Source organism: Micropterus salmoides, unplaced genomic scaffold, assembly GCF_014851395.1.
Source record: "Micropterus salmoides isolate LMB-PRFRI ecotype aquatic unplaced genomic scaffold, ASM1485139v1 Ms_hic_scaffold_6, whole genome shotgun sequence".
NCBI lineage: Eukaryota > Metazoa > Chordata > Actinopteri > Centrarchiformes > Centrarchidae > Micropterus > Micropterus salmoides.
The window spans coordinates 32,194,271-32,221,965 of NW_024044348.1; the positions used below are offsets into that span (position 1 = coordinate 32,194,271).

Below are 27,695 nucleotides of genomic sequence, written 5' to 3' on the forward strand. Positions count from 1 at the left end.
GACTCAACATAATCAGATTGCCCACCTCTACTTCTAAGAGATAACTGAAATTTAATTACTCAATATATGAATTCATGACTTTCCCTTTTGCATGGTTTGAATTTGCCTTTGAACGTCTCTTTGTGTTGACTCTACAGTGTGTGACTGATCACTGTCACTGTTGTGTGCAGGTTCACCTTGAAGAAAATATTGCATTGACAGCTGATGGTATAGAGCTGCTGACCTGCATCCTTTGCACTGTGGAGGAGTCCGGGCCTTCGTGGCAGACTCTGCAAAACCCCTCAGCCCTGTCAGCAGTATTGAGAAATTCTGAATGATGTCTCTGACAGAAAGGCATTTAAAGCGACAGGCTATGAGATCGTTTTCTCTCCTTTTGTCAGAGGTGTTAGCAGCAGCGATGTGCATATAAACACAGCTGTATTAAAAGGCAGTGCAGTTCACTTGCATTCACAACAGGGTGTTCAACACACAGCTGTTTCTGTTTTAACAAATCTTTTGCTACTTATGTCAGAGTTAACATCTGGGCTTCCTGGAAAAAATCTTATTCTTGTATTTTTTGCATATATTGATTCACAAAAGATGAATTGTGTTTTGCATTTATCTAGTATTTTCTAATAAAAATTATTTGAATACAGATCAGTACCTTGGACCACAAAGTTTAGTTTAGCGTAGACCTCTCTTGTCCTCAAATAGAAGACTCCCTGACATCTTGTCCTGAAGACTAAGCAGTGTGTAGCTATAAAAGGGGGAACTCCGCCTCTAAATCTGCTTGTTGTAATGCCGCCTTTGTCCTCTAGATGGACATCTGGAATCATTTCTTCATCTTCTATGTGATGTAGAAGGAATCAGCTTATGAATCACACAAGGAAAGTCTGCTGTCCAAATAATTAGTAATCTTGTTTATTTCAGAAAATCTCATGAAAATCAGCTGTTGAACACTTGAAATATAAAATAAGTCAAATACAGATGTTTCATTAGTTGCAGCAATATGTTGAATACTGAGGGATTCTGGTATTTTAGTTCCTCTCTTCTTGATTGTTTTGGGGAAAATCCAGAATCATGCCATCATGTTGGCACATTCAGGACAGGTATTTTCCCCCTTAGATACCTATTAAAATAATTGCAAACTTGAGTCATCCTGAACTTAAACATTGATACATATACAGTACTTATTGATCAGAGGTACTTTTATAGTGCGTGGAGGGAACTGATAATACAAAACAGTTTGAGAGGGACAGTGTACAGGTCTTGTATGAAACTGAAACGGCTGGTTTATAAACGAGAATTCACTATTAATGTAAAGCTCATATATATCATACCAGACCAAAAGTGTAGAAAATACTGTCATGATTTGTCTTTACAATCAAAAAATATTTTATTAATGATGATTTATCAGGAATTGTATAAATGTGGAATGATCATCTCCCACAGGAAAAACATAAAATATATATACAGTGTGTATATATAGTTAGGTTGTGTTATAGTTTGAGTCACCTCTCCTAAAATACATTAGGGTTTTTGACCATCTGCTTCTACCATCCAGCGGGCTGTGGAATGCCTAGATTCAGTTCAGAGACTGTGATTGGTGGAGAGGCAGAAAAAAGGTTTTATCCCCACAGCTAAAAAGGGGCCACCGGTGGCCGATAAACCAGTGGCCCTTTCTGGTGAGCCACACAAATAAATAAGAGGGCTTTTTTTCTTCAGTTCCTGGGAGAACTGTCTGAGAACCCTTAAAAAGACCTTTATCATTCACTCTGTCATTCACAGTACATACTGTATATACCTACATATTACATAGGCTGCATTTACACTTCATGGCTGTACAGGCAGGAAAAAAGGTGATTTGCCACTGCTTAGGCTATCACAAAAACTGCTCAAATTCTGACTTTTTTCTCCGGAATCCATGCTGTGTAAAGGATACACCATCAGCTGCATGAGGGTTTCATGCACATTATTTGTTTCTTAGGAAAAAAGTGTTAATTTGTCACTGTCTTCAGTTTGATGAGGTTATGAATCTTTGGTCAACAAAGTGGGTGTTAAATAGTTGATTATAGGTCAGACAGCATCAACTTCATATGACATCATGTGATAAATCTGAGCATTGTAGTGTAAAAAGAACCACATTAGAACACAAACTTTCTATATATATAGTCCACCTTAGTTTAGAGGTGCTCTCCTCTTCATATCATGTAATCCACAAGAGCTATTATTGGTAAAAGACAGACTGCAAACTGCTCCCCTTGAAACAAAAAATGGATTCTTTATATTAAACATTGTGGTTAAAATCCATAAAGTTTTTTGTAGGTTTCTTGGTTTGCTAGTGATCTCTCTCACCCCACCAGTGCACTGTTTATCCAGTAAGTGGATTCCTGTTCTCTACTGTTCTTAGGTATTCCTTTCTCCCAACAGCTGTCTCCAAATGAACAGGAATGTTCCTTCTTCAGTTTCCATCCTTGGCAATTAAAGAAAGTGTCCATTTAAGCCAAGGTCCAGCCGGTCCACTCCCCTGACTGGTCCAGGAACAGAGTGCCTGCAGCAGGTATTGACTCTGGCCCAACATGGAGCTGAGGGACGCCGGTGGAGAGTGCTAGCTGCGGCGACGATGAATCGACTGTCTGTGGGCCACTCGTGAACACGAAGCACAGCACGTTGTCTTGTAGTAATCGTACACACAGAGACGAGCCTGGACCACCACGTTGCAGTTAAAGTATTTGTCTCTGCAATTCTCATCTGAAAGAAAAAGAAGGGGTTGATTGGCTTGTATTTCTAAGCAAATAACAGGCTTTATATGACCCTTATTTAACCTAGAGAAAAGTCAGTAATATTGCTAGGAGATGTCTGACCTATGTGAGGTATGCAGGGCTCTGGGTTGCAGTCTTCTTTCTCTGCTGGTCTCAGCTGCTCATCACATCCCTCACTGGACTGCATGTCGTCAGACAGGCAGCGCACCTCCCGCAGACGGAAACCTCCCTCACATGTTTTTGAACACTGGAAGGACGGGTCAATGACAGCAGTCAGTCCCAGGTTAAAAAAACTCCACAAAGTTGGTCTACTGATGACACTGCTGATGTTACTTTGCAAACATTCTTAATGTTGCGATTCAAACCTGTAAAGGCCCTGGAAATGTATTTGCTCAATTAGCTTCTTAATATAAGTGATTGAACCCAACATAAACACAGTATTCTCTGCCAAAACTAGAGCGGTTTTGGTAATTTCACATGAGAGATTGCTATATTTCTTTTTGGTGTGTGTGCTCTTGTTTCCCCCCGGTCTGAAAAGTGAAGCCACTGCATTGTTTCTTATGGCCAGCAGGGGGCGACTCCACTGGTAATATATCTACAAAGGATTTGAGTGATTTCCACCGCGACCCTGTACGCAGGATAAGCGGTTGACGATGGATGGATGGATTTGAGTGATTTCATCAATGGGACCTACCCAGATTATCAGTGTCAAGCCAAAACAGGATTGCCTTGACAGGGAGTGCCTTGCTTAAGGGCATCTAAACAGCAAAAGGGAGACGGTTTCATATCTTACTTACAGCACTCCAGTCAGTGTGGTACCACTTTGCTCCACAGGCCTTGAGGTTGCAGCTCTGCTGGCTGAGGGGCCGCTCCAGGGAGGAGCACTCATATGGTGGCATGATGGTAAATCCTTCATCTGACTTCATCAGACACACCACTGACCTCTGCTGACTGCCTGCGCCACACTCTGCAGAGCACTGCGTCACATACAGTACAACAAATAGGATAGGCCAAATGGATTGAATTACACAAAATTGGGAGAGAAAAAAAAGATCCTGACATGTCAACATAAAATCACTGAAAAGTCCCAACGTCACCTTAAGCCCAGGTTCTTCCTCATACCTGGCTCCAAGGGCCTGTGAACCACTCAATGCGATTCTCACAGGGGCCGTTGTTGCAGACCTGAGAGTCTGCGGGCCGCTCGTTGCCACAGCCCTCCAGAGGAAGGCTACCGATGTGGTTGGTCAGGCAGAGGATTCCCCGGGTTCGTACACCCATCCCACATTCAGCTGAGCACTGTGGAGTAGACGCTCGTTTTACAATTCATTTTGTTTGCTGATCAGCGGCTAACTGGCAAAAATGTTTATTTTTATAAGAATAAATCCCCATTTAAAAACACTACTGCGTGCTTTTATTTTGTGAAGTCACTACAATACTAGGCTGTAATCTGACTTAAGTGGAATAAATGCATTTCAAATGTATGTATATTATCTTTTATATATATTCTAATATTCTCTATCTGTAAAAAAAATCCCTATTCTTTCTGTTCTTAACTCTTATTTCACGAATTTCCTTTTCTCACACTTGTCCTTCATGATCATTCTACATATGGGAAACAGATTATTCACTATGTCTCAGGCTCTTCAACACCTATTAGTAACTTGTGATGAGAAACTAAAGCTTTATCCAAGCTGTCTTTCTAGCTGCCAAACTGTATATTAAAATCTCTATATATTATCTGTTTTTTTAAAACAGCTGGATGCCTGAAGACCGACCTGTACAATGACTACCACTGTTATTAGAAATGAATGAAAGTCACTATGCCTCCGACTGATTCTAACACCTACCCTATTGCCCCACTCAGTGTAGAACCAGCTCTTGGCACAGGCTCCCATGTCACAGTTCTCTACATCGATGGGCCGCAGATTCATGTTGCACTCCTCATCAGGAACAAAGTCGCCCACATTGCTGACACAGCGTACCTCTCGTGACCTCTGACCCAGCCCACACGGCACTGAGCACTATGGAGACACATGCCACATGGTTACTACTGTACTGTGAAGGGTAAGCACTGCTGGAGAGACTGGATTGCTTTTTCCAGTACAACGGTTTATCTCTACAATAACTGGATTTTGTTTGTGGTTTTCCTAGATGGCTGTTTCCTTCCAGTTTTTTGGAGAATTACTGTATATCTTCCTGATGCTCTGCAGAGCCCAAAGAGGAAATATAGTGTGCACTCCAACACATCTATGCAGTGCCCAAATGCTCACTCTGTAAAGGGACTTCATTAACGTTAAAGCAGTAGTTTGATATTTTGAGAGATACACTTATTCACTTTCTTTCCAAGAGTTGGATGACGAGATTGATCCCACTCTCATATCTGTCTTATAAACTTAAAGCTTTATATTTAACTTCAGGTGCAGTATGAGACGAAGCATAGTTCCCAAAATGTTCATATATGTGTCAAAGAAAAAAACTGTTATGATACTGATGCCAGGGGTAAAATCTTAAACATGTACAGCACTTTCTGTTAAACCTCCTTTATTTCTTACAGCTGTGTCATTAAAGATTATGTTGTCTGCTAACTGTAGACACACGTCAAACAGGTACAGTGCAGTCACATTGTGACTGACAGCTTCCACTCACAGTGGTCCACTCGGAGCGGATCTGCCACTCACTGCAGATCTTCAACTGGCAGGTACTGGTGATTTCGGGCCGCTCTAAGTGTCGGCAGCGGCTTGTGTGGACATTGAGGGTGCGGTTGGCGTAAATCTGGCGACAAAGGACCTGCCGGTGCTGCATGCCCAGGCCACAGGTCTTACTGCATTCTGACCACTCTCCAATATCCCAGCTGCTCAAGTCAAAATCACAAGAGCTTGGTGTTAGGAAGGTATCCAAGGCAGTGTATATTACATACATATATATGTATATTATACACATTTTGTTGTTTATATTGCAATTTGTTTACATGAAGATATGCTTTGACCAGCTATAGTGAAAAGTTCCATCTGTAAATCTTGTGTTTCTACATTCTCATATCAGTCTGTCAGGTTGGGTCGAACTCAGTCCTCCCAACCAATCACAGAGCACCCTGATCACCCAGCATTGCTGTTGCTTTTTAAGCTTGCAGATGCCATCATTTGACACAAGTGATCTTAAAGCTAGAGTGCGGGACTTTTACATATAAATGGACAGCAGTTACATTCAAGCCCTTGCCAATGCTGATTTATCGCAATGTAAATCTCTCCGTATTTGTAGTATACCAATTACAACTTTGATTGTAACAGATATAATCAAATTCTTGATCTAATTTGCAGATATTTAATATAACAACTTTCAAAAGTCATCATAACATAAGAAGACTGTTATGTAATGTATTTGGTAACGTTTCTTTTGAAAGGTGTGGTATGCAATTCAGTCCAATATCATGACAAATGCCATGTGTATAGACACATTTAGAGCAAACAATGACACCACAGGTAATGTAACTAACATTAGTTAAGTTGTTGCAACAGTTGCTGCTGCAAAGTTAAAATGCAGAGAGGACAAGAAAGTCCCAGAACCAGTACACCAGTTCCAGACAGCAATACTCATAACTCTCCTGCTACTATAGCTAACATCACAACAACAGCATGTCTTGGACTGAATGACTAGAAAGAATGTGTGTGGGCAAGTCATTTAAAGTCCCAAATCACGGCTGGAAAGGCTGGAATAATGTTGTGTGGCTTGGTGTGATCCACATTGTTTGTTTCCCATTTCTTGAGGCTGTCTACAAACCAGATTATATTCTGCACACACACCAAACGTACAGTGAGGAGATATTCACTGAATTTGACAAAAAGACTTGGACTTAGAATCACATACTCCACCTTTAAGTGGAAATTCCTCTAATATTTAGCAGTAGTGTACAGTGCTCAAGTGTGAGAACAGAAGAGTGTGGTCTCTCACAAGGCTGGGCAGGGCTGCAGATTGCAGGCCTCTTCCTGTGGAGTTGGTCTGCTGCTGCTGTCACACAACGCATCTGATACCTGGACATGGTTCAGCCGGGAAACACATTGAAAGATGGAGTATCTGAATCCTAAAAGGGACACAAAGCAGATACCGTAAAACTTTGATTAACAGCCCAGGCTTTTATTTGCTAAAATCAGTGAATTGACCCTGCCTATATTTGGGACAGGAGTCCATATGGGACAGGCCTTTAATTCCTCTTGCACAAAACTGAAATAGGCTAGTATGAAACAGTTTATTTATTTCAACAGAATATTAGTTGTATAAAAATGATCAAAAAATATAAAATAGATGTCATTCATTTGATCTAGCTCCTACAGACGGCTTATACGCTTTTCTTTTGAAGGCAGCAACGTAACGAAAACAACCACACATTGCAGCATGGGAAAAGTGTGGCAGACAGAGAGCGATGGACTTCACATGACAGTATTTTCAACTTGGATAGATTTTTATGAAAAGCTGTTTTGATTCTTCTGATCGGTAATCCAGTCTCCAAGTCCATTACCTCAGTCTGAAGGATTTATTAATTAACTACAATAACATGGTTAAGGATGCGAGAACACACTATTCTATTCTGAACTCATTACTACACATAAACGCAATCCCAGGTTTCTGTTTAAGACTGTGGATCAGCTGGTAAACCCAACCCCTCCTTGTGCCCCAGCTGGAAGTAATGATGACTGTGAATTTTTTTTATCTTATTTTACCAATAAGGTGGTGTCAATCAGAGCCTCTATTACCCCCACGCCTCTTACTCAGAGGTTCCTCACCAGCAACAAGAGAGTTTTAACCAGTTTTATCCCATCGACTTGTCTGAGCTTTTAAAAACAGTATCACAAATGAGAGTGTCCTCCAGCCCACTTGATGTAATACCTACAAAATTTTTACTGAAAGTAATGGATTCTGTTGGGCCCCATTTGATCTCTGTTTTCAACAGCTCCCTATCTACTGGTTGTGTCCCTGATTATTTTAAAACGGCTTGCGTGAACCCACTTTTAAAGAAACCTGGTTTAGATCCCTCCCTCCACATAATTTTAGACCAATTTCAAAACTGCCTTTTATTGCAAAGATTCTAGAAAGAATTGTGTCCAAACAGCTGCTCACTGTGCTGGAAAATAACAAAATATTTGAAAAGTTTCAGTCTGGTTTTAGGAAGTACCACAGCACTGAGACTGCCTGCTTAAAGTCACCAATGACCTTTTAATGTCTGCTGATGAAGGCATGTGCTCAGTCCTGGTACTCCTGGACCTTAGCGCTGCTTTTGACACCATTGATCACAACATCATGTTAGACAGACTGAGGCACTGGGTGGGGATCTCTGGTACTGCCCTAGAATGGTTTTCATCCTACCTGTCAAATAGGAAGTTTTGCGTGTCTGTAAACAACTATGTCTCCTCATTCTGTCCAGTTAAATATGGTGTGCCTCAGGGGTCAGTCTTAGGACCCATTTTGTTTTCCTTGTATCTGCTTCCCTTGGACATATTATCCATAAACATGGCATTTCTTTTATATTTATGCTGATGACACACAAATATACTTGCCCGTCAGATCCACAGACCCTGGAATGCTGAGTTCACTTAACAAGTGCCTTTGTGAAGTTAAGAAATGGATGTCAAATAATTTCCTCCAGCTGAACTCAGACAAAACAGAAATCCTGGTCATTGGGTCCCAGCAGATGGCAAATCAAATACTGCCATCTGCTGGTTCCCTAGTAAATCACATTAAGCCTGTGGCAAAGAACCTTGGTGTTTGGTTTGATAGTAATTTAAATTTCGAGCAGCACACCACAAAGCTTGTTCAATCATGTTTTTATCAACTTAGAAATATAGCAAAAATTCGATCTATGTTAACTTTTAAGGACACCGAGACCATTTTACACGCCTTCATCTCATCACGCCTGGATTATTGCAACAGCCTTTTCACCTGTTTAACCCAAAAATCTATTGATCGACTCCAGACTGTCCAGAACTCAGCTGCCAGGCTTTTAACCAGAACAAAGAAATATGACCACATTACTCCTATTTTAGCTTCATTACACTGGCTCCCAGTATGTTTTAGAATTGACTTTAAAATTCTATTGATCACTTTTAAAGCTCTTCATGGCCTCTCGCCTTGTTATATTTCTGAACTTTTAGTCCCATACACACCAGCACGTACCTTGAGATCCTCGGGCAGAGGTCTGTTGTCTGTTCCAGAGTCTCGACTGAAAACTAAAGGGGACAGAGCGTTTGCTGTCAGGGCCCCGAGGCTCTGGAACAGCCTGCCTGAGGAAATCAGGTCGGCTGAGTCAGTGAACTCTTTTAAGTCCCTTCTTAAAACATACTTTTATAGGAGAGCCTTTCCCGATCTTATTTGACTTTATTTTATCCCTTTTATTTTATTGTATTTTGCTAATTTTATATTAATTTTTCATGCTCTTATCTTGTTTTTTTTTTGATTATTCTTTACACTTGTTAAAGCACTTTGTAAATTGTTTTTGAAAAGTGCTCTACAAATAAGGATTATTATTATTATTATAGACCCTTACAGACTAAAGGAATTTAAATAATCAAGGAATGGACACATTTGGACTTAAGGAGTCCTTCAAAGGTAACAGCCAAGTCAGCACATCTTTTTTTTCTCTTGTACACTCTCTTGTTACACCGGTAGATCTATAAGAATTTTACTTTGGGGCTTGTTGTTTCCGTTAAATTAACTGAACGATTGAATTGTGGAGAATCTAACTGATCTAACAATGTGTAGCATGTTCATACTGACATATTGATCATACGTTTAAACATTAATATTTGTAGCAACGATCTAAGCAGCTTAGAAGCAGCTAAAGCGGGTGACCCAGCGGAGTTTAAGAGATTTTATACATCCAACAACTTCTAGGCTATAAAAACCAGACCAGGCATTTAATGGACACCTGCATTTATTTGTCAAAATGTGTTCCCACACCAGGCCAGTAAATGGGGCAGGCAGCTATTTGGGACTCGGCCATTAATTGAAGTTTTATGGTATTTAATTTAAGCACTAAATCCTGTATCCAAAATATAAGAAACTATTCTGTACAAAACAAATTGCATGTGTTATATTAAATGTTAAGTTTTTTTTAAAAATAGTGCAGTGCCCCTTCACAGCGCCGATGTGACGCCTCCCTCTGTTTTTGTTCAAAATGTGCATCTCACATTGGTTTCACCTACAGCAGTGGTTGGCAAGAGGCGGCCCGTAGGCCAAATAAATAAATACATAAAAAATACTTTGATAGCGGCAGGTGCTGAAACAGATCTCAGTCATAACAGCAACAGTTACTCACATAATCACTTCACAGTGATCGTGCCTACAAAATAAAAGCGCAAGGATTTTTTTTGGATTCCCTTTAATGAGAAGCGCAGGAAGTTCCTCTGCTGGAGATGCTGGGAAAATGAAATGGATGTGGATCAATCGCCAGATGCACACTCTCCAGCACATGCTTTATTATGATCATGTGAAACAGTCTTTTCATAGTTAATTTGTTGTAGAGGGAAAAAAAATTGTTTGCGCAAGGGCAAAGCTCTGTGCACTACTGACTGAACTAACTGGGCACTCAAACTTATTTGCCCACACTAACCTACAGCATTAATAACACTGAAACAACATGACAATGGCAAAGACACTGCTAGATATGCAGCGGTTCCTTAGAACTTCAGAAAACTTAGAACTCCGTTTCAACACCTTCCTTTTTTAAACCTGCGTGATGATGATAACTCAGTTTCAGCTCACTATAATACATAATATATGGATAAGCCCTGTCCCTATGAGCGTTCCCCACCGTCGCTGCTGCAGAGCTCCGCTCAGCGCTGTTCTCTATATGTATTAATTCTGAACGTGTTGACAGAGATAGACAGAGATTCCTGCCTTTATTAGAGATGTGGCAAAGGTCAAAAAATTAACCTTTTAAAAATAAAAAAAGGTAAAGGTGTTTGTTTTTAGTACAGTTTATATTATTTATATTTCATAATAACTGATTTATGGACCTAGTTTTACTTTGTAACTGCCACTTGATCATTAAATTCTGATCACTGAAAACATAAATTGTTAATTTAAAGACAAATGTCAAAGTGACTTAATGGAGGATTCCAAGATTCTGGACACCTTGTAAGAAATTTTAATGTAACATTTTATAATTTTACATTACAAGTACTTCTGGTTGCTTCCAATGTTGATAACGTAAAAATTCAAGTGTACTTCCCTTTGGTTCCAATTGCCGGCCACTCAATGTGTCTGCAACTGAAAACCTAAATGTTTGACTGACCTTTACCACATGAGGTGCTGCACTCTGTAGCACCAGCCAGTATCCAGTTGTACTCTCTCAAGCGCCTGGGTGGTTGTACGACAGGGACCTGGTTTTCGGGGAGACGAGAAGGGTCCCTCTCCCCACCTGCTGGATCAAGGTTTTCCTGGTGAGTGTTGCTGTGATGATCGTATCCACCCTGTCCATTCACAGCATTCCCTAAGACATGGACACATGAGTTTACACGCACTAAAAACATAGCATAATCTAACTGTGGTGAATGGATGAGTAAAGTGAAATTACATATATGAGGATGAATAAATGCTTGGTTGGTTGGATATTTGTATGAATAGATGGAAATGCGTTGGGCTGAAACTAACTTAATTATTAATTATTCTGCCCATTATTTTTCTCGATTAATTGTTTTGCCTATAAAGCAACAATCAGGGTGTCATCTACCTTCTGGTCTGTGGTTTGGTTGCTGAGGGTCAACTGGTTTCTCAGAGGGCAGAATGTACTCATAGTGAACACCGGGGTTTGGCTGCTGGAAGATCATCTGAGGTGAAGTAGATGAGACCCAGTAACAATCACAAAATAATACTCAATTTCAAATATTTAAATGGTGTCCTTCTAAAATGTGATACCTACTCTGAAAAGTGACCATACAATGACAAACCTTAGTTCCTCAGGTCAAGCTAAGGCCTGTCAGTATGAATGAAAGTAAAGAAGTCACTACTGTAAGTATCTGGAGGTCTGAGTTGATTCATTACTTACATAAACGTCCAGGATCTCATTGGTGGGCCCTTCAGCAACAAAGGACTCCCCAGCTGTGCTACGGATTTCGTTGGGTCGGCGGTAGGTGAACATGGTTCCCCCTGCCTCATACTTCCCTGGTCGGTCAATAGCCCAGTTTCCATTAATGATGGATCGCCCTGATCGGCTTCTGAGAGCTGGAAGGGACAGAGAGAATAACCACACAATCACCACTGACAGCCTGGGCTCAAACGAAAAGGAAAATACTGCCACAACCTCTTCCACATAATTATTGTTTAATGTAAAACCATTTAGGCATAATGAGAACTGTAGTACAATATAAAAAAAAGCTTGGACACTGACTTTCTCCACCCAAAAAAGTAATTATAGCTAACGGAATAAATGCTGTCACGTGCGCTTTCAAAGAAATGCCTTTTATAAACGTGACTATCTGTTTGTGCTGGCAAATCTTTCATGCAAATCCTGTAACATAATATCCCAAGATGTTTCCACTGATTTCATGGATTAAGTACAAGAGGCCATTAGAAAAGCATTAGAAGTGTAACATTAGACAGGCTTGTAAAAGAGTGTTTAAACAACTAAAAGCACATCAGGGATGCACAGCATAGAACAGAGGCCGACTGAGGAAAAATCAGGGACATGATGAGGATACAGTAGGTGGCTCGTGCTGACTCGTGCCCTTGATTTATATTCTTGTTTGCATTTTAAAACCTATTTATACATCTTGGAGGAAAAAAACGATGCCTGGAATCTTGAACTCTCCTCATCAATTCAAAATCTTTTTTTTTAATTTGACTCCTGTTTATTTTATGTTTCACAGTTCCTTCCATTGGGAAGTGAAAGGGGCCATTGTCCAAGTATGATTTTCAGTTTCAAAATGATGCTAACAGTAGTTAGTAGTCAATGTGTATGAATGTACAGGGTGCTTATAAATTGTTGTGTGAAAGTGTATATGGCTGTACATATCTCTGTATACTTGTGTGCTTATAAATGGTCAGTTCAAGCACAGCAGACTTGACATCCATGCAGTTGGGATTTGAAAGGTAGCCACTGAATTCATCCTCAGAGTGTTCCTAGTTCTTTCTTTTCCAGAGTGGTGGAATTCCTTACCTTAATTAAAAAGGATGGTGAGGCTTTAGGGGTAAGATCCTCTAATGAAAGCATGTTTTTGCACTTTCCTGGAGGGAAGCGGTTGGGGGTGGGATCGGGGACCGCTCCCCTCTTCCTCCGAACCCATTGCTGAGTTGGGGCATGGCTCTCATTAAACAATGTCTGACATTCCAACATTCACTTCTGAAAATAACCCACTACTGTGTCCCACCGTTGCACCTCTCTAAAGATGCCAATTATCTGTGTGTGCGTTTCTCTCAGAGGGTCCAATGAAAGGCTGCACCACAGTGGTGGGTGGTAATATAGACTTCATGCAGGAGAAATCCTGAAAAAAATGACACTGCCATCTGGTTGATCTGCCTTTTCAGGCCAATCTAATTCATTTTATAAGAAGCTGATGCCTGCACAGTTCGAACTAGTACAACTGTCAAATGGCAGTTTCTCAAATGTCAGCTGACCAAAAGGTAACATCACAATCTATCTGATCCCAATAACGATCCACAATCTAAATTGCGATCTTTTTTCTTAATTTTAAAATTCCCTGTAGACCAGTGGTTCTCAAACCTTTTCACATCAAGGACCCCTACACAGACACTATTTAGAACACAGACCCCCGTTTGATAAGATTTTTAGTGTTATGAAATGTAAAGTAAGCAAGTAAGTTTTACTATCTTAGAGCAGAAGATAGAAGTAGGATACCAGTCAGTGCCAATGCCTCAATGATTAGGAATTATCCATATGCAGATATTTTGTGTCATTCAACCTTCTGGACTCTAGACTGTTATAAAATAAATTATTAAATAAAAGCTGCAATTTCAAGACCCTCCTTAAACTCCTTCCATTTTCAAGCATTACTAACTGCTGTTATTCATCTAGTATTTAGGATTTTCCCCCAAATGTAGTTCTGTCACACTCTTTCCTGTCTGCCATGCGGTGTTTTGCACTTTTGTGTTTAGTTAGCGTTATTTTGGTCTGTTGGGTTTTGGGGGTCTGTCTTGTCTGTCGTCTAGTGTTCGGTAACCCTTGTCATGTCTGTTACCCCAGTGATCCCTCTGCATGTCTGTCTCTGTTTTCCCTCTCTCTCTCTCTCCCTACCTGTGCCTCGTTAGCCTCATGCTCCTCACCTGTGTTGCTCCCGCCCTGCTCATTAGTCCCTGTGTGTATATATACCTGGTGTTTCTGTCTTGTCTTTGTTGGGTCATTGTTTATTATTTATTATCACCCAGTGTTGCAGTTTGTTCTCGTGTCTCCAGCCTTACTCACTGTGTCTCCCTGTTACCCTGCTCAGTTTTGGATTCTGGTTTTCACCCTTTTGGATTTCACTCAGTTTGTAAGTGTGCTCGCCTTGGTTTGTTTATTAAAACCCCTTGAACTGTACCTCCTTTGCCTTGCGTCCTGCATTTGGGTCCTCCAACCTGCTCAACCCTGCCTTCACCACCAAACCGTGACAAGTTCACTCAGCCAACTCACAGGGAATGGATTATTATGTCAATGCAAATATGTAAAGTACTGATATTTGGCGTCTGGGTTCTGACCTCATCACTCCCCAGAAGAAAACACCAAGCTCAGCACAGCAGGGAGTGGGGAGTGAAGGCTACAGGTGGATTCTGGGGTGGAAGTGGGGCTTTCCAAAGTGCAGCAGCAGAAGTGGCAAGTAACAAAATAGTTTCAAGATGTCTGCCTGAACTAGCATCTCTTCAAGCCTAGCCAAGGGTAGAGATGTTATGTTCTATTGGTAGTTTACTGTAGTAACACTCATCCAGATAGAAAACAGTAGCTAGAATTTAAAAACAGCAAACCACTCCTGAGCAAGAAGACTGAATGCTTTTCTTAGCTTAGGTTTCTCTGCTGTGAAACTACAAACATGTGCAAACACTGTGTGAGCTGATGCTGTGGAGTGCAGTATCAATGTGACGAGTGTATTTTTCCCACCTAGGTAGTTTCTGCTCTTCACCATTTCTGTGACGTTGATCTTGGTGGCTCCCTCTGGGATCTCCACTATCTTGTGGTAGCCGATCTTGGATAAACTGTGTTTAAACACTCCAGAGACCAGCCTGCAGGTTGTATTGTCACCTCCACACACGCCGCACCTGTCCATCACCTTTCCTGATCCAAGATACTCATCGCAGCCTAAACTCTGTGAGACAGAGAAGAAATAGGACTTCAAATGAAGGAGTGTGGATTGAGGAGCATTACAGAGTGCTCAGCAGTAGCTGAAGTATCAAAGTGGTAGCACTAAACGTGTTTAATAAAATAGTTGTTTATGACTAACTGGATATACATAAACTTTTCTTGGTCAAACAAAAAGACAGAATTAGCCATAAAAGACTATTTACAAAGTTAAGCCATGTTGCACCTGCAAAATTCCATAAATTCACATCATTAACTACAATAATAGAATAACTAATTAGCAAGGATTCTTTTACATTCCAGAAGACATCATTTGGCTTGAATTTCTACGGGTGTGAGTTTTGTCACATTGTTGGTAATAAATTACAGGAAACCTGGGCACAGTAAAAATAGAACAGTTAACATCAGCAGTCCATAAATTCACTCAAACCAGCACTAAAAGAAACTTGCTGTGCAAACAGGCAGTGAAGCAGCCAAAACTGGCCCACTGAGCTAGTGTACACCCAAACACACTGGGCTGTGGTTATTGCAGTTCACAGACCACAGTTGCCGATAACAAAACTTTAGGAAATATGCTGATGGTGAACAATTTAAATACTCCACACATAACTGATGCCCTCTCCTAAAACAGCCTAAATATGGCCTCTGACTCATAAACAAGATTTCTGAGGACTCAGTGACTTCCCCCCCAAACGTCCTGTCTTCACTTTCTTCTGAGTATAAATAAACCATGCCAGGACTCAAGGGATGACATCAAGGGAAGTTAAGTGACCATTGCCCCGTTTTACATCTGACCCTGTAGGTCAGCACCCAGTATAATTTATGTTATAGGAAATATGTTAAGTTTAATATCAACATGCTGATTTTGATGCAGGAACTTAACTAACCACAGCTAGTTACACACATCCAGTATTCCAGAAAGAAGATGTAAATTGGTGTGATGTGCCTGGTCTGGGTTACCCCTTCACCCCTTCATTGTTTCTCCCTTCTCAGGAGAGAAAGGGAAGACACTGCTGTGATCCCAATGATATGGACAATGTATTAATACAACATGTATTGATTTTATTTGACATTCTCTCCTCATTTTCTGTTATAAATATGTATGCATTTATAGGGAGGACATATGTATGTTTATTAATAATAACAGATGAAACATGATTGACATTAACAGTCCACTACTTAGGCTACTTATTGCAAAGTGGATAGTTCATATATGCCTAAAATGTGTTTAGTGTCTTTCACTTTCACAATAAAATTGGTAACAAACTTTATTAATTATTTAGGAAAGAAATAATAACAAAGAAAATAATTAAGACAGAATGCATCTGGGGTGGGTGGAGTACATTTTAGCCATTGACATCAGACAGCAGCCCCCTGAACAGAAGACTATAAAGCCAGGAGTGACCCCAGGGATCCTCATCTTGTCTTCGTGTCTTTAGTCTTCTTCTGCTTCTTCTTCTTCTTTTTTGGCTTCTTGTTGTTACCTCTCACTCTGGCTTGGGGTCAGAGGGGGGCAACCGTCTGGACAGCAGCCTGTGGGCCCTCTGTCTGGAGCCCAGCCCAACTCTGAAAGAAGGAACCTTTCTGCAAGAAACCTGCTTCTTGCTTTAACACAAGAAAGATTAGAACTGGAACGAACTTTGACTGAAAGCCAAACCGGCTCCAGCACACCCAGCCAAGTGGGTGTGAAAGATGTAATCCGCCTTCTGAGAGAGACAACCGACTTGAATCACCATGCAGGAACAACAATGCCTGAAGAAGCCCAAGCTCTTGGGAGCTCCACAAGAGAAATCAGCTGGCCACATGAGGTCAAACACAGTGGAGCATGCCTCACAGCGCCCCACAGAGACACAGCACTGCCCCTCCTCCCTTCCAGCACAACTTCACTGGCGATCTGAACCACCAGTGAAACAAAATACCTTTACTTTGATATTGGGGTTGATGCGATATGCTATTTCAAGGACAGGAAAGATCTCCCTTTAATCCTCATGACATGTAAATATATCTCTCATGCTTCCCAAGTAACCTCTCAGTTGCTGAGCGGTGCATAACAGTGACAGTGATAAAGTTATCCACTTAACTGATTACACTTGTCCTCAATCATTTGTCAGTTATGCATTGCTGTGTTCATTACATTCATGCCTGCATTTATCCATTCATTTATGGGTCTAGTAGTTATTAAAAGTGTGTGTAATAAATGTTTCATATAGAATTGTTGCTCTTTGTTTTCTGTACCTTACTTTCAGTCACCTTACGTATCCGTTCCTTTTTACCTCTTGCTAACTTATTTCAGGTTAATTCCCTCACAGAGCTAATTTGCGCATGATCTCTCTTCACTTAAGCTGACATATTCCTCTTGCTGTAACTCTCGAGCTAATGCATGAACTGGGTCTCAACATTCATAAAAAACATGTAAAATATGACAGCTTCCTCATAAACCAATGTGGGTCTGCTGAGCTTTACATGTGGTTGTGAGGTGCCAAACCGAGCTCCAAAGATGAATGACAGACACATTTACAGGAAATGCCTAATAAGTCATAAAAACTGTGGTCATCTCCATGGGTTTAGCTGTACCAGAGCAGCCGTATGTCAGCTGCAGGTCACTGGGAAGACAGATAGAGGGAAACAAAGAGAACAAGGAGAGGACTTGGAGGTGTAGAAGGGTAAAGTAAAGGGATGAAAAGCGGGCTAGAGGGAGGTGTAGCAGGAAAGATGGAGGGGGGAATGGTGGCCAGGAGGTGGACTAAGGCAGTTGTGAACTAAAGAGGAGAATCTGGCTCCCTCCCACCCATAGCAGCTCACTCTGTTTTGGGCCAAAACACCACCTGGGCCAAAACAAACATGAAGTGCCTCCTTCCACACAGGAAATAAGTGATGAGAGAAAAGAACAGCAAACTGAAAGTGCTGAAAAAAATAAAGCTGTGGTCAGTGTGGAATTAGGTTGCAGTACAGCAAGGGGCTGGATAAAGCCGGGATAAAAATCACTAAACATGACACGATAACATTCAGGAGAAAGCTGCTGCGTTTCATGATCTCGCTTTACAGATCATTGAATATAAAGCAACTCAGAACACTACAGGAATAAATGAATACAGAATGAACAGTAAAACACATTTTGACAAACTACAATAGGCACACCGTGGAAAACAAATAAAAATGCAGTCAGGGAGGACTGTGACATGACTACCGCTGAATATCACCCCCGCGTCTCCATTTTCACCATAAATTCCTTCAAACTAAAACAACAAAATTATAGCAGTTAGCCTTTGCCTGAAAAAGGAAAAAATGTTCCTCTCATAAAATAGATGCTGACATGGTGAGAGTTTAGCTGTGGCCATTTGGATGGGAAATTGTCTGAATCAAAACATATTAATGTTGGAGTGGAGAATAAACATTGAAATGTATTGACCCAAAATCTGAATTGTCAATGTAATATCATATGACTGTGGATTTCAAAACACACTGGGTTTTTGTTCCGCTGATATGGGAAGAGCCAAGAGGTTTAACGCCTACAACCTAGGCAGCATGAGTGTTAAGGGACTACTTGAAATCTAGTGATTTGGACAGTTGCACCACTGAAATCACTAAACTGTCAAGACAAACATTTAAGCCTCACAGTAGCATGCTGCACAAAACACTAACATCCTAATCTGTCCCTGAATAATCCCCCAAATTGTCACATCTTCTCTCCAGGCTGTCTCTGACAAATGTGACCTTAACTGTGAACCCATCAAAATGAGGTGACGCTGGTGTCAGAACACAGCGAAAGCCTCACTAACTCTTCCCAGCAGAACTCTCATTGTGGTTGATGAACGAGGTGGCAGCTTTGCAGTCTCCACTTTCTTCACTCAGAGAGCATGTCAATGCTTTTTCACCATCTCTCTGTCGGTGGTTTGTGCCATCTGGTAAGGGAAATCACCCTGTTTTCAGTGGAATTATAACAGGATTTTTTAAATGTTGCTAAAGCTCACCTTCATCTGGAAATGGTTACATGTTTCAGGACAGTGGAGTCAACTCCCAGTCAACTCACCAACACTGAAAACAACATAATCTTAGAATAAATCCTGATGGTTTTGTCCCACAAGATGCAGCTGGGTTAAACTCATCATATTGCTGAACTCCCACAGCCAAAGGCACTTGTCACCGGAGATTTCTTCTACTTCCAGAAAACACAACAAGACACAGATTTATGATTAGACACAGACTTCCTGAGAGGTGAGTTTTAGTCTCTTTCTCATTGAACTACAAGTTTACCCCCACAGACATACAGATCAATAATGGCAGCACTTACACTCACTTTACAGCTTTAATGTTTAAATACAATAAAAAAAAAAAAAAACTAGGGCAGAGAATCCAAATCTTGGGGTCTGGACCCCCAGTGGTTAGCATTATGGTTATTAGCCTCTGAGTGAACTGTGAGTTGTAGGATAAACATTAAGTGTAACACATTATTGAGTGTGCTGGGTCCTAAAATGAATAAAATTCCAACTCATTTCTGGGGTCATGTGAATTTGGGGATCTATAAAACAGAGGGAAGGGGCCTCTACTTGTGTTCCGCTTAACCTCTTAAACCATTGGCTGTGGTATAGCCACTGCATGCCTTAGGACAGGTTAAAAATAAAAATAGTATTTTAAAGAAGTATTAAATGTTATGTGGCCACTTGGGGGCAGTGGAAACAAGCTATGAACTCAACATTGACATTAGCAAAAAGTTGCCTACAAATGTAAATACAACGCTCACAATCAAGGTCTGTTCCTGTCTCCAACAACTCCTGAGAGAAACTCAGCCAAATATCTGTCTCTTTTGCTGCAATACACTCCAATGTGTTCAGCAGCTACCACTTGGTTCTGGATAGAGTATAGTGAGTTTATCAGAGCTTTTTCGCTGAAAAAAGCTGCCTGCTGCTACTAAAAAAAAGTAGCAGCTGGCAGTAAAATTGTACCAAATCATTAAAGGCTGTAAAACCAAAACAATGGGCTGAAGGACACTAACATGCTCTGCAAAGCTAAGGGGAACTGCAGAGTTGGGGATAATTCTGTTTGTGTTCATCACTATGAGCAACACCTTTCACATTACAAGTAGTCATTTGATCAGTTTAAGAGGGAGAGGTTTATTAATATAAAATACTGATTGGTGGAATACTGATACCAACTATAAATGTATTCGTGATATTTATAAACAATATGCAACAAAAGCATTTATGTGTAATAATATACTGCACTGAACACACATTCTGATATCCACTACTATGGCGGCCAACAAGGGAGGAACGAACTGCAATTTAAAAAAAAAAATCTTCATCAAATTGACCACACATGTGCAGCATTTAGAAAACACGCTGCAAATACAAACAACACAACCAAATACATAAAAATTAAAGCAACTTTGAAAAATTAAAACAACTTTGAAGGAATTTGAAAAAATACACGCAAAATATAAACATAAACAAATATTATAAGAAACTGACAATAACTTCATCCGTCACAAAACATTGCAGCAACAAGCGTGTCCACGCCGTGTTCATCACTTTTTAGTTCCCTCTGGAAAAACTTCTGTCAGGCAGAATATCAGACAGTTGGGGGAAAGAGATGCACATATCAGACATTTGTCTCATTCCTTAATACTAAACATGCACAATGTCAAGATATACAGTTGCACAGGCACTAAATCTCTTCCCGACAACTCTAGCATAACGTTACAGTTGCCTTGAAATAATAGAGCTTTTATCCATGTAGGAGGCCTGGTTTGTGGCTCCACACTGAATAAAAAGCTAATTCCCAGAATGATACCACACTAAATTAACAGCAGTGGAAGCCATAACATGGAGGCTTTAAAGTTGTCTCTACTGCTGTAAATGTGGTGGAAAACAGGCTTTAATTGACGCGGCATGGAAGGTCTCAGAGAAACCTGACACAGTTTACTCTGTGACCAAGACTGTACTTTTCTTTAAAATGGTTAATTATACTGCCTTTTCAACACTCTTGTGTCTGCTAAAATTACATTAGTGCTCCTCTGTAACAGACTGACAACCAACAGTGGTCTGGTGTCTTTCTGCAGCAGAGCTGCTGAAGAGACTGAGACCTGAGTTATGGGAAGAGATACAAAATGTATTGAAAAAGCATGTCAAAGAGAGAGAGAGTTTGGAAAGAGAAGGCAACGGTTTCCCTGTCTAACATGTGTAATGTGCACATGTTAGACACTGTCAGCCAGTGTTTAGGGTGCTCAGACAGAATAATCTGTGACTGACAGACACTTCAAGCCCAAGGCTGAGACCAGCAGATGCTCATGGCTGGACCACAGCCTTAAGCATCTGCTGGTTTTGGGCCATATACACTAGAACAGAAGCCATGCACATTACATATTGCACAAGGCTCAACATGTATCTCTCTGTCACCTTTTTCCTCTATTTCTAAAATGTATCCAACTGTCGGTGTGGTGCATTTGATTAAGATTTAGGGTTCAACATAATTCCAGCTGGTCTGGTTATACAGTACAAATATGTAAAACAAACATCTCAGACATTAACATGTGACAGGCTCAAAATATAAAAACAATGAAAACAGTCCCATGACAGCAATTCACAAATAAAGTATCTTATATCCAAATCACATTGTAAATCAGCGGTAGTGACAAAGTATGTTAACATACAATGTCATGTTGTTTATAGGGGCTTTGACAGACACAACGCAAATGCAGTGTATGTGACTTGCAGGCTCTTTCCCATGTCCAGAGCAGTGTGCCAGGGTGTCCCACAATAGGTTAGTACACTACTGTTGGTACCAAGGCCTCACTACATGGAAGGATTTTAACATCAACAAATTTGACCTGCCAGACTTGCCCAAAACAACTCATATGGCTACATGCTGCTGGTCCAAATGCTCCAAAGGGCAATGAAATGGATGCGTTTATGAATAAAAGGATTTCTAAGTCTGGAGATGGTGCAGCACCCCCAAGCCTTAATCCACATGAATCCAGGTTGGCTTAGGCTCAGATCCCACCAGAACCTTCTAACCTGTGTCTTGGCAATCTCAGCTTTCCCACTGACCGCATAAAGCAAAACAAAAAAATAAACCAAAACATGTTTTTACTATCTTCAGCTGTAACATACCAATTACATTTCTTAGGAAATTAACAAAAAAAAGCTCCATTACAATACTGAAGGGTTTTCTCATTCATGTCAACAGAAACAACAGCTTCCTGCCAGCCAAAGCTAGTGGGAAATTAGCACAGCTCCTCATGGCTAACCTCTGGAGGCATGCTATGACCTGTGCAGTCTACTGTAAAAAGGCATCCTGGAATGGAAGTAGTGCAGAATTTTTTTTTAACATATTTATGAGCGTGGGGTTAAAGGGGGATGTTTGGTAAACATGTTGGGGACCTCTACAGCTCCTAACACAAAGTTGTAATGTTCTATGGCTAACGGCCTATAAGGTTATCATGACTTGGTCAGCTGTGACACACCAGCTCATCTGGAAATGCAATATAGCCCCAACTTGGCTTCCAGGTTGAGAATACAGATGCAACACCATCCCTGTGACAATGAATTTATAGTAGAAGTGACCTCAAGACACAATGCTGTGCCTGGAAATGACATTTCAAAGATCATCTCATCTAATAAATTAAATTAGGTTTAAAAATTAAGTTTAGATTGGGACGACGTATGCATTATGGCATGATAATACCCTCTCTTTCTTTCATATGAAGTTCACATTGTGGTTGCGTGGTTGCCATGTCTACCAGCATCTGCCTCCCACATGCTGGGATGCTGTGGATCCTTAACTGGTTTTAATGAGCGGGGGCAGGCGACTTCAGTCAGCACTTCAAACACATCTGTATCTGTGGAAGCCACACTGCCATCAACTTCACATTCTTGCGACATTCTCACCAATAAACTGACTGAACCACTGACTATCACTGATTTACTGTTACATCCTGTGAAATAGTACAAAATATTAGAGAAATGTCCTCTTTTTGAAGATCACACTGGATGTGATTCAGGGCACATCCATTATATTGGTGGGTTCACAGAAAAGGTCAGAGACAGCCTGGAGGATTAGTGGATTATTAGCATGCCAACAATCATATAATAAAAATTCCACAAAAAAAAAATGGATTTCTTCACTAAATCCCTTCCCGAACAGCAATTGGTTAAAAAGTGAGTAGCACCTCATTAACTACATTCATTTATGGGGCTAAAGCTTACATTACAAAATGCTTACTCCAGGATGCTATCAGAGTTTAGGGTAATATTAGAAACTCTGTCCTGATCTTTCATTCATCATTCAAGATAAACAAACTGAGGTATAATAAATCTAATCCTTACATATTTCCTTATCACACTTACAATACCAGGACAACCTGTCTCTACACTACTATACAAGAACAATGATGTTTCTTTATTTCAGTGTCTTCTACATGAACCCTCAACCGGCATTTACCACAATCTCATGTCAAGTGCATATCAAAAGTTTCATTAGAAAATCCAAAGTCAACTACAGACAGTGTTTTCAACCACCTCACAAAGCTAACCTTAGCTGTATTTCTTAGCTAGATATAGCTAATAAAACCTGCTAGTGAGAGTTTCCACCGAGAAAATCAACTAGAAATACGAGGCCTGCTTTTGTCTACCTCTGTCTAAATTCAAGCACTAATTGTTTAAAAGATTACAAAGAATATTGAGTAGTAAATTTGGCACCATTATCGTTATGTCACCAAAATACGAATATGTCACTCAAGTAATGCTTTCATCAAAAAGTGTGATGAAATCTCACACTACATCACAAACACTAAACATCACTAAACAAACAATAAACTAATTTACATCACAACATAACATACTTTTCAGTGGACATTTTGTCAAAAATAATTAGGAATAAACCCTTACAGGAATCAAAATGTAACTGTGACCCGGTTATGCATGTACTACATGGAAGCTGTGACTTCATCAATAGCACAAAACTTAATTTGTTCCTTTCCCTCAGATTTCACTTCTGGCTCTGGTATAATGGGAACACTAACTATAAGACTAACTGTGGTCTGTAACCACAAAGGAACACAAGTTCTGGTGTTTTGGATAGTAATCACTCGACTTTCCACTCTCCACAACATAGCATTTCATGAAATCAATAGCAACATGTGTCATACCAAAATGAAAACACAGACAAGCTGGGCTTATTTACTCTAATGTAGGAAGAGATGAGCTGAGGACAAAAAAGTGTCAGTTGACGTTCCAAAACATTGCATTAATAGTGCTGTTTGTCTGTTTCCTTTTTAAACAGCAAGTCAAATTTATTTATTATTAAAAGTCACAAAATCATCTATTCTACAGGATACCTTACAAGCTGCGAGCATTAGCCTTTGTAGCCAAGTGGCAAAAAGATTTGTAGGTGTGAGGAGCAAGACCTTTGATCCCAACAGTAAAAAGAGGCCTCATCCACACCACAAACTGCCCTCACAGCCCGGGGCGAAGGGCAGAGCGTCTTCGTTAAAGGCTCCCATGCTTGTAAAACACTCAGAAATAGCATTGACCATGGTGAATATTCAGCCGTAAAAAAGCATAAGGTTTCTCCTGACATCACTGCTCTGATTCGGATGCACTGTTTTGGGAACAGAATGACCAAATGGTCTCTGCTGGGCATTCACACGGCAAGGTAATGGGTTTGACTCTGCTGGGAACATCCACAAATAGACATACAGTATATTAATAACATGAGGACATTCAACTTGTCACAAAGTGACAATGGAAGTGTCAAACTATCGAACTGAACAGTTACATGAGCATGGTTATTTTGACATGAGCTGCGCTAACTGTGGTTCTGACAAAACTTTGTGATATGTGTCAGTGATGCATGTGTAGGTATAAAACAGGTTGTTGATTTGACCACAATGTTCTCTTAGGGGTCACGCCAGGCCGTCATTAAATTGAACATTAAACTTTTCCCACATTACATTTTCATAATTTAATTAGGATTTATTAACCAAACATGATTGTTTTGATCCATTACAGCAACATTGATTGTGTAAATGTTAACATTTTTACACAAACAGCAGTGGGATATGTGAGACCTCATGATGAGGAAGTGAAGCCGCTGTCAAAACAAAAATACCTGATTAGAAAGAAAGATAAAGCAAACATCCTGAAACAAAATGTTCCACGGCCATTCTTATACAAAGTGATGTCAGTTGTCTTTAGTCTGTTGTTGAGAGAGTGAGGTTGGACATCACAGGGTAGGATGAGGGACATTACATCATTTGGTTGTTCTTAGTGTAGGATGAATGTTTACTACTGTGTAGACCTCTGATGCTAGCAATAACAAACATTCATGCCAATCTCTGTCAACTTGATTTCCTCTTCAGTCTGCTTTTTCCCCCCTAACTACCACAGCCTGCAACGAATAATGGCTATTTAGTTTAGAGTCATACGAAACTGGTACTGACATCCTCATCAAGACCTTGACACTTCACAAGTTTACATTAACAACCTCAGGCACCTCACACCAGCCTCATCAATCACCGGCAAACACAGGTGAGCTGAAACTGGCTGAGCCACAGGCAGCGACAGGCTAATTCAGGCTTGCAGTGTATCCCTAATAGAGTTCCAAGTACATCTTTATAGTCCTAGGACAGGCCTGACTCACAGTCTCCTCCACTAGGAGGGAAATCTAATCCCACAAGTAGCCTGTGAATGTGCTGTGGAAAAATAAACCACTCAGAGAGCAAGCAGAGCCACAGTGAAAACAGCCATACTGTAAATACTACCACTCAGTAGATGGACCACAGGATCAAGGGGCTGCACTGACAGTCCAAGTTATGGAGTGACACTGTCCGGCGCTGCTTCCAATAAATGCCCAGAATTTCTCTTGGTGACATACAGTGGCATATTATCCACTTCCAAAACCTCACTCAGTCCAAAACAAACTTACACTGAGTAATGCATTGTGCAATGCCAGAGTGTTAGCATCAATGGGAATCCCCACTCTCTCCCAGGTTCCTCCAGGACCCAACGGAGGTAAAGCGGGTCCTACCTGTGACCGCGGCTTCCCCTGCACACGCATGTGGAGGCAGACGAGCAGCAGAAGAGCCAGTCCTGACAGCATTCTCTCATGTGGCCACAGAAATGTTCGACCAGTCACTCAGGCTTCCACGCGAGTCCAGTGGCTGCTCCCGTCAGCTTCTTCCTCGCCTCTGTAGCTCTGAGAATGCCAAAAAACCCTCCGACTACAGAGCTGATCTCTACGAGCTCCCCTTGTAAACTGAGCTAGGGGAGGTGCAGCCGGGGGAGGTAGGGGGGACTGGGGCTTTTTTAAAGGAGGGAGAGGTAGAAAATGAATAGGAGGGAGAGAGAGGAGAAGAGGGAGGGAAAGGAGTCAGAGAGGAGAGTGTGGCGGCTTCTGCTGACAGTAAATTGGAACACACAGAGGAAGTTTTGGGGAATATTTTCAATGTGACAGAAAAAGTAAGAGAGGAAGGAAATTCTTGCGGGGCTGAAATGAATGTGTAAGCAAAACCACTCTGGTTAAAATTGTGTGGAAATAATTGGCAGGTGGGCATGCCATCTTTTAAGGATGCCAACAAATAGGAATTACAGAATTACACACACAACCTCTTAACAAATCACAAAAAAGGGTCAGAATCAGATCCAAGGTCTCATGAACATCCTGAAGTAGAAAGAACCCAATATGGATAACAAATTTTTGTTGTTTCTGCTCACTCCCAAGATACAGAAACAACAACTCAAAAAAGATCCCTTTGCCCTCTTTGAGCTCCCCCACCTCAAATACTTCATCACAAGCCACGTTGCAATGCTGGAAGCACAACTGCTGCAGTCAAACATACCAGACTCATCATATGGTTTTCCTATTGCGCCACCATTGTTTCCACAACATTAAACCCTAATTCACCAGGACATACTAAGGTAAGGAGTACACTCTTCATCCTTGTGTCTGACAGTTGTTGTTTTTTTAATAAAATGGCATAGGCAGACCGTGCACACATTATGGCTGGACTTGTTTCTACACAAAGAGACTTCTGCATGCACGGGTCTGGAATAAGCATGAGATAATTGAAAACGTTCCTGTTTTGAAGTGGCACACAGAGACCGCAACAGGCTGCTGCAAAGTCTACTGTACTGTATGCACTGAAAGGCTGTTTCTCAGATGGCCGAGCACCACCGCACACATGGTGGGAATATAGAAGGAGAGGAGAGGGAGGGAGACAGACAGATGGACTGACAAGATGACACAATATAAAAAAGAAAAAAAAATTTACTAGTGAGATTTTGACCTTGAGCAACTAATCAGTCATTGACTTTTGCGGATGTTTTGTGCAATTGTTATTTACTGCATGCTTTATTTTGCCATAGATTTATGTTAGAAAAAACACTTTGAGACTAGGTCATTAACCCTTGCGAATATAACATGGATAATTATGTTTCTTAAAATTACTGTGTTACTCTACCAAAACACATTCAAATGTACACACTGACATCAAATCCCTTCAGGTTTGGGAGGTATTTATCCTAATTATTCTTCTGCTTTACCCCCTCCCGCATAGCACATCCTAACAAAGCAAACAGAGACACTGGCCAAAATGCAACCAACATGGAGTTATTAATAGTGGAATAGATTTGATATCAAGTGGGTTGCAAATGAGATTTAAAAGTAGGGTATGCAATTCT

The 27,695-nt window shown here is 40.7% G+C and overlaps 1 protein-coding gene across 1 annotated transcript in view; it reads right to left on the reverse strand.

Annotated features, from left to right (window-relative positions):
• Nucleotides 1-890: 890 nt before the first annotated feature.
• LOC119890788 (thrombospondin type-1 domain-containing protein 4-like) overlaps nucleotides 891-27,695 on the reverse strand; it is a 48,998-nt gene continuing 22,193 nt past the window's right edge. Inside the window, exons 8-18 of the mRNA XM_038702189.1 lie at nucleotides 14,821-15,025; nucleotides 11,779-11,954; nucleotides 11,464-11,560; nucleotides 11,026-11,223; nucleotides 6,690-6,819; nucleotides 5,388-5,592; nucleotides 4,589-4,762; nucleotides 3,864-4,037; nucleotides 3,539-3,718; nucleotides 2,844-2,988; nucleotides 891-2,730 (exon numbers count right to left, since the gene is read on the reverse strand). Coding sequence (XP_038558117.1) covers nucleotides 2,588-2,730; nucleotides 2,844-2,988; nucleotides 3,539-3,718; nucleotides 3,864-4,037; nucleotides 4,589-4,762; nucleotides 5,388-5,592; nucleotides 6,690-6,819; nucleotides 11,026-11,223; nucleotides 11,464-11,560; nucleotides 11,779-11,954; nucleotides 14,821-15,025 — 1,827 coding nt within the window. The 3' untranslated portion in view covers nucleotides 891-2,587. The remainder of the gene's footprint in view (nucleotides 2,731-2,843; nucleotides 2,989-3,538; nucleotides 3,719-3,863; nucleotides 4,038-4,588; nucleotides 4,763-5,387; nucleotides 5,593-6,689; nucleotides 6,820-11,025; nucleotides 11,224-11,463; nucleotides 11,561-11,778; nucleotides 11,955-14,820; nucleotides 15,026-27,695) is intronic.